The sequence below is a fragment of the Oenanthe melanoleuca genome, chromosome Z, assembly GCF_029582105.1.
Source record: "Oenanthe melanoleuca isolate GR-GAL-2019-014 chromosome Z, OMel1.0, whole genome shotgun sequence".
Taxonomy (NCBI): domain Eukaryota; kingdom Metazoa; phylum Chordata; class Aves; order Passeriformes; family Muscicapidae; genus Oenanthe; species Oenanthe melanoleuca.
Genome location: NC_079362.1, coordinates 17,827,662 through 17,835,452, shown reverse-complemented (window position 1 = coordinate 17,835,452; position 7,791 = coordinate 17,827,662). Strand labels below are relative to the sequence as shown.

Below are 7,791 nucleotides of genomic sequence, written 5' to 3'. Positions count from 1 at the left end.
GAGCTGGAGCTGGAGCTGGAGCTGGCACTGGCCACAGCGCCATTGTTCTCGTCCCTGATGGCACCAGAGCGCAGCAGCCTCTGGGCCTCCTGGCTGCACTGGCCCACAATGATGCTGATGGCGCCGTGCACCAGTGGAGCCGTGTGGTGCTCGAGGACAGGCTGCAGCCCCTGGACCAACACCTGGGCATTCAGCCCCTTGACGCACAGGTCGTGCAGGATGGAGCTCTCTGCGGCCTCAACCAGCCACCACCAGTGCCGGAATATCCCCTGCAGCTGCTGGCGCAGCCAGGGCCGCACGGGCTCCAGCAGCTGCGGCTGACAACGGAAAAGTCCGGCCCACACCTCGGGCAGGAGGCCCCCCAGGAACTCCAGCCCTGAGGGGCCCTGCTCAGCTGGGGACAGGGTCCCCTGAGGAGCAGCGGGACAGGACGCCACAGGGCCGTGGGGGCTGTTCTCGTCCGGGTGGCCGGGAGATCTCCCTGCCTGGCTGGTGGCCACTGGCAGCTGCTCGGGGGCGGTGCTGGCTGTCTCCAGACACTCGTCTGCATGGTCAGAAAACCTGACGCTCTCTATTGGTGTCCTGCAGAGTGGGCACGAGGGATTCCTGTGTGCCCAGCGCAGGATGCAGCCCAGGCAGAAGCGGTGGCGACAGGGCAGAGCACAAGTCCCGTCCTTCTGGGAGTCCTGGCAGATGGGGCAGTTGCCACCCGTCTCTGTGGCCATTTCACTCCTGATGGCTCCGGGACTGGCACCGAGATCTGCCAAGAACAGGCTGTGCCCAGCACCAGAGCTTGGCTGCCTGGATCCTCTGGGCCTTGCAGCCTCGCTCAGTAGAGTTCAGGCTGGAGCCAAAGTGGCCCTGCCAGTGTCTGAATGGAAGCAGTGAGGGGCACAATGTCACAATCCATCCCCCTGTGATGTCACAGTCCACTGCTCTCTGATACCAGCCTCCACCCCCACTGACAACACAAAAGGCATTCCAAGTCCTTGGAGCCCCAGGATAAGCAGTGAGGGATGTGAGGTCACAATCCAGCACTACCTGATGTCACCACAGATAACATCCACAGATTGGTGACATCAGAGTCTTGTACCCTGTGGTGAGAAATGAGGTAATATTTTGCTGAAGCCAAAAGGTTATTAGGTAAAAGAACAAAAGTTGTTGGTTCTACGTGTTGTTATTTATGATTTGGATTTGCTGTGGTTAATTTTTTGGGTGTTGCTGTGAGCTTGGAAAGTGGACAGGTTGAAGACCTGACCAAAAATGAAGCAGCATGAGAGGGGAGGGGGAGGAAAAGTAGGTAGTCAGGAGAGAATATAAATTCCTGAGTACCCACCCAATGGGAAAGGGGATGGGAGCCATCCTTTGCCAGGAAATGGCATGAAATGGCATAAAATGTAGTAATTTTTTTTTGAGGGTTTATGTGTTCGTCTTCTGGGGGAAAGAGGGCATGCATGCAGCTTGGGTGAATTGTTACTCTCTTGGGTTACAATACAGGATGTGACCAGAAATGTGTATTCTATCACCATCTGTTGAAGCTGGGTGGGGCAGTGATTCCTTAGCTCTGTGGCACATACTATCTGCTAATGGGCCATCTTTAAGACCAGGTGGGGCAGTCATCTTTATTTTTTCCACAATCCATTCTCCCTCCAGGAAGATATCACCTGCTGCTGGGCCATTCAGTCCCACTGTATGACTGATAAAATTACATCATCCCATTGGGAGATGCTCCAGCCAGGGGGAGGAGCCAAGCCTTTCCTACCTGGATAAAAACTGAGATTTTGGAGACCAAGATACCGTCTTTCCACTGGATTCCAGAGGAAAACCAGACCTTTCCACATCATCCCTGGACCTTCAGAGGAAAACTGCACCTTTCTACAAGAGCACAGCTTCAGCTGAACCACATCTGCCACTGCAGGAGGACTGTAGACACCATTTAATGGGACTGCTGCCAACACCCTGACTGACAGGGTGTCAGGTGTATTCTGACTCTGTCAGCATTTTAGGATTGTCCTTTATAATACTGTATTTCTATTTCAATTTTCCTACTAAAGAAATGTTATTCCTATTCCCATCTTTGCCTGAGAGCCCCTTAATTTCAAAATTATAATAATTTAGAGGGAGGGGGTTTACATTTTCCATTTCAAAGAGAAGCTTCTGCCTTTATTGGCAGACACCTGTCCTTCAAACTAGGACAGTTACTAATAAACAGTTTTCTTTTGCCTCCTCTTTTGTCCCCATTTAATTTTATCTAACAGTTAGTTCATTTCTAACACTCTGATGACACAGCACACAGGTACAGGTACACATCCTCAGGAGGAAAAACAGAATACTGTTTCCTAGTTTCAGTTTCTACTTCTCTGTGATGTTCTCCTTCAGACACCTACATCACGTGTCCTTGGCCCTGTCCCTAATCCCTGCTCCTGACACCTTGCCATGGTTTCCTGGGGACAGTCCTGGTCTCTATTCACAGGGCCTCTCGTCTGCCTCCCTGGGCAAGGCCATCACATCCAGGCCTTTCAGGCCAGGCCCTGCACAAGATTTTGTCCCTTTTGGTTTTAATATCAGAGTTTATCCTCTCTGCAGCCCTGCTGGATCAAGGGTGATGGGCACAAGGACGCTTTACAGCTGTGTTTAGGGCTGTGGAGCTTTTCTGCCTTGCTTGCCCTGTAAAGTGGGTCCCTTTAGTGCTGTCTAGGGGGGCTCCAAATCTCTCAGTCTTTTGTTCCAGCAGCAATTGCCTCATCAGCACAATGACAAGGCCAGGCCTCCATCCTGGGAGCACTCCTGAGGTGACAAGGACAGTCTGAAGGACAGCATGTGGGCCCCTGGACAAAGGAAATCTGCAAATACACAAATGGTGCCCCAGGGGTGCAGCTCGACTTTTCTGCTCCTGCCTTTCCTGAGTTGTTCTCACCACCTGAATCCTGAAGAAGGGGAAAGGCACTGTGCCAGCAAAGTGCAGTCTGACACTTCACTGCTGACCAAGCAAAAGCCCCTTCATATCATTCAAGCTACCAAACTGTGTAAATAAATAAATAATATGTCCAAATCAGTGCAGCTAGGCTCTCAGCAGGGTCTTGTGGGCTTCCCTGTGTTGTGGGACACCTCACGGGAATTGAACAAGTCGATGACAGCTGGAAGTTCTGCTGGAGGAGAAGTTGGGATTTTTCAAAGATTGGGACACTGCAGTTAAATGCTCCAATTCAAGGCTGCTGCTGAGGGGGTTTGATTCTCTTGAGAGACAAGATGCCATGCAGAGAGATCCAGAGAGACTGGAGCATTGGACTTCCTGGGGGAAAAGTTGCTGCCCACATGGCCCTGGCCCTGGGCCTATGGCAGTGCCCCACAGGCCATGGGTGTCACCCATGGTGAGACACAAGGGGAAGGCTGAGGAAGCAGAGGCCAGAGACTGTGTGAGGGAAATAGCAACAATTTATTTCTCTTTTCTTAAATAAGGGTTTAAAATGGCCTTGCTAGTGCTACTCCTGGGGGGATCTCTTGCAGGGTGGGGGAGAGTCTTTAGGGTCAGGAGCCTTTCTCTTTAGAGACTGCTGGGGCCGCCCAGGTGAGAAGCATGTGCCTTGGGTGAGACCAGAGGGTCTGGTGCTCTGGACAGAGGGACCTGCCTCCTCCTGGGGCTGGTCCTGCTCTGGTGACACTGGCACTGCTGGGGGGTGGCTTTGACCCCTGGCAGGGGTGGCGTCCGTTGTGGCAGCTTCTTCTTCTTCCTCCACAGAGACTTCAGGGCTGCTGGCTAGAGCCCGTGTCCAAGAGCTGGAGAAGCTGGAACTGGGGCTGTTGGGGCCAGGGGAGCTGGAGCTGTTGGGACTGGAGGAGTTGAGGTTGTTTGCATTGTTGGGGTTGTTGGGGATGGAGAAGCTGGAGAACATAGAGAAGGTGGAGAATATGGAACTGGAGCTGCTGGAGCTGCTGCTGGCTGCTGGGCTGTCATCCTCATCTGCGGCAGCTTGGGAGTGCAGCAGCCTCTGGGCCCCCGAGCTGCAGTGTCTCACAATGATGTCGATGATGTCCTGGACCAGTGGCACTGTGTGCTCCTCCAGGACATCCTGCAAGCTCCGGATCAAGTTATCCTGGTCTGGCCCATACACACAGAGAGCATACAGAATGGCACTCTGTGTGCTCCTTGCCATCCACCACTCATCCCTTTGGATGGCCTCCACCCTCTGGCTCAGCCAAGTCCGCACAGGGTCCAGAAGTTCCCGTTGTCGACGGAAAAGTCGTGCCCAGACCTCAGGCAGGACACCACCAACAGCTCGGGATGGTGTCTCTTGAGGAGAAGAGGGATGGGGCAGCACAGGGGGATGAGGGCTGTTCTCATCCTGGACTGTTCTCCCTGCCTGGCTCGTGGCTGCTGGCAGCTGCTCAGGGGCTGTGATGACAATCTCTAGATAGTCACCTGCATCATCAGAAAACCTGACAGTCTCTATTGCTCCTCTGCACAGTGGGCATGATGGATTTGTCTGTGCCCAATGCAGGATGCAGCCCCGGCAGAACTTGTGGCCACAGGGCAGAGCAGAAGCCACATCATCACAAGAGTCCTGGCAGATGGCACAGTTGCCACCCATCTCTGCGGTCATATTTGGCCTCTGCAGCACATGGGGAGAGCTGAGGATCAGGAGCTGCTCTCAGTGCTGGTGTCACAACCTGCAGGAGAAGGGAGGAAGGAGAAGACAGTCTTACTTCCCTAAATCCCTGTCACCTGCTCAAGTCCAACTGGGGTATATTTCCTGTCAGTGCTGCAAGTACACACTGCCCCAGGTAGGCAGGGCTGGGGAAACCCTGCTGGTTGGTCTGGGACTGGCACTGGGACCTGCCAAGAACAGGCACCACTCAGCACCAGACAAACCTGGCTCGATCCTCCATACCTTGCAGTCATGCTCAGTAGGAGCTCAGGCCAGATCCAGACTGGGCCCAGCTCTGCCACGGCTGTATTTAAGCAGTGAGGGGTGAGATGTCACAATCCCACACTTGCTGATGTCACAATCTGCCTCTCGCTGATGTCACCCTCTATCAGCAGGTGACCAGTGCATGTCCCCACCAGTGTATGTTGTGTGGAGAAAGAAGAAAATATTTTGTCATTTTCAACTTCTACATTTCCATGTTGCTCTCCCTTGTCCATCTGCATTATGGTCCATGGCCCTGTGTGTCATCCCTGCTCCTGACACCTTGCCAAGGTTTTCTGTGAGGAGAGGAGTGGTGGGACCTGTCAGCATGGACTGCCTGTGGCTGGATGATGCCTCCTCCTGTCACTGCCTTTTCCTGGGCAGTGCTGGGATTTGGAGATCCTGGGTGCTGGTGGCCAGCCCTGGGTGAGACTCTCCCACCCTGTGGGTTGTGTCCCCGCTTCAAGGAGAAGCTGAAGGGAATGTTTTGCTCCAGCCCCATCCACTCCCACTGGGACTGCCCACAGTTCGAGATCCCTCTCCACTTCCCAAGTCTCTGTGTTTCTGGAAGCCAGTGCCTTTGTGTTCCTCCCCACAGCTTCAGCAAGGAGCTGGATTTGCTGTCCCAGCAAAGTAGAGTGCACAGGCCAGAGGAACTCTGTGACAAGTCAAGAGAGCCCAGGACCCATGGCAATGTGGGCCATGCTGTGCCCTCCTCCCTTCTTGCCTCTGGCTATTGTCACCTCTCAGTCATCAGCCCAAGCAGTTCTTTCTTCACTTGGAACTAATTTCTCCTAGCTTGAGGGTTGGCTGGTGTGAGTCAAGGATGCTGTGTGCAACCACCACGTGGCTCTGCCTCAGGGTGCACAGATCTCTCCTCAAACCTCTGCAAACGGAGGATGTCCATTGCTGTACTTTGGTGCTTAACAACCCACATGGAAAAAGATGGAAGTTTGGTCATCAGGCCTTCTTTGTGTTATTATTGGCAGGGATGTTTTTCCTTGCTTGAGTAAGTGCCTCTTAAAGTATGCATTATATTGCTTTTCACATGGAATTGGACTTTTAAAGATGTAAACATGCAGGCAGCATCTGAAATTTCAGAGTGCCAAGATATTCCCTCTTTTCTGTGGAAACTAAGGCCACAGATACTCCAGGAGATGCATTTCCTGCTTTAAAAGGACTCTTCCCCAAGGAGCTGAGTTCATCTTGAGTTCTGTGCCCCAGAACATCCCCCCATTAACTCACTGCCACGATCGTATTTAATTCCTTTTTCCCTCCTGTCCCAGGTGCCCTGAAATGATGAAATGACAGAAAGGGTGGGGATGGAAGAGACCTTTAGAGATCATCTAGCCCAAGCCCCCTGCCATGGTCAAGGACACTTTCCACTAGACCAGGTTCCTCAGATCCTCATCCAACCTAAACCTTAACACTACCAATGATGGGACATCCACAACATCCATGGACAACCTGTTCCTGGATTTCACTCGGGCAGAGGGGCAGAATTCCCTCCCTTGACCTGTTGGACATCCCTCTTTTAACACAGATACAGAGGAGCTTCAGGACTGCAAGCACACAGTGCCAGCTCATATCCAATGTTTGCTTTCCCAGTATCGCCCAGTCCTTCTTCACAGGGCTGCTCTCAATCCATTCATCAGCCCTAGTGTTTTGTTGTTTCCCATCCAGATTGATTGGTGTGGAAGAAAAGCCTAGTGAATACCATAAAATTCACCTGTTTCTGGATGGACTTTGAAAACAGAGTCTTAGATGTGACCCAGCACCTGTAGGCCAACACCTGCTGGAAGAAACATAAATAAAGAATAATTCATGAGGGGAATGGTTGGAAATTTCATGAAACTATGTCCAAAAAGAGTACTTGTGAAAGTAAGTAGTTCTTGAATGACATGCCTAACAGGACAGCATCCTATCAGATGCTGAGCAGCTGCAGGGGGTCACTGCAGACAGCAGAGAGAAGGAGGTCTGTAAATGCAGGGTGCTTGAAACCACCCCCAGGTGACCTTTGAAAAGTAGTCCCTTCACGTGGCAGAAACTCAAAAGCAGCTGTGACTTACCTTCACCTGTTGGGAGGAGATGGAGGAAGATCAAACAGATCTTTTAGAATTTTCTGCTTTCCAGAAAGCAACCACACTTGTCTGCACTTTGATGCAGACAAACCACAATTTGAAGATTTGGTTGGAGCTCCATTCTAAATGTTTGTGTTTTCTAAGTGCTGTTCCTGAGAATATTGCAACTCTGCTCTGAAGGAGCCTGCAAGAGGGGAACTGGAATAACAGAAGAGAGAAGCTGAGCCCTCACCAGCTATTTCTGCACACTGTTTACTCCTGACCAGCACCTGGAGACTGTAACATAAGCCACTGTGTTGCACAGGGGCTTCCAGGTTCCGATCAGCTGCTTTACAGGACTAGATATGGCAGCCAGCCCTGTACTAAGTGTCTTTGGTGACACTGGACAATTCATCAAACACAGATGCTGGGCACTTGATTGCAGTGAGGATGTAAAGAGACACAAATATAACCATGCCTTGTGCAAAAGGTTATGAAGCAGACTCTGTGTCCAACAGAGGGCAACAAAGGTGAAGAAGGAACTGGACCATCTCTCTTACAAGGAAATTTTGAGGGAGAGGTACAGCCTCTTAGCAGTCTCTCCTAAGAAAGGACTTCCTCCCTGTCTGTCAGTGTCTGCCAGGGGATCTCAGAACATGGATTAGGCTCTACTCCAGGGGGCCGAACAATGGCACCAGAGGCATGGGCAAGAATTGGTGCCCAGGAAATTCCACCTAAACATGAGTAAGAACTTCTTCCCTGTGCGGTGACTGAGCCCTGAAAAGATTGCCCAGAGGGATGGTGGAGTCTCCCTCACTGGAGAT

The 7,791-nt window shown here is 51.8% G+C and overlaps 1 protein-coding gene across 1 annotated transcript; it reads right to left on the bottom strand.

The window, feature by feature from the left end:
- Positions 1–3,418: 3,418 nt before the first annotated feature.
- On the bottom strand, positions 3,419–4,931 carry LOC130265062 (E3 ubiquitin-protein ligase RNF169-like). Its single transcript, XM_056513835.1, has 2 exons — positions 4,890–4,931; positions 3,419–4,668 (listed from the first exon to the last, which is right to left on the bottom strand). Exon 2 carries the CDS (start codon positions 4,599–4,601, stop codon positions 3,483–3,485), a length of 1,119 nt encoding a protein of 372 aa, XP_056369810.1. The 5' UTR covers positions 4,602–4,668; positions 4,890–4,931; the 3' UTR covers positions 3,419–3,482.
- Positions 4,932–7,791: the final 2,860 nt, after the last annotated feature.

Coding starts and splice junctions, on each gene's coding strand:
- LOC130265062 (XM_056513835.1), bottom strand. CDS start 4,601: ATGACCGCAGAGATGGGTGGCAACTGTGCCATCTGCCAGGACTCTTGT.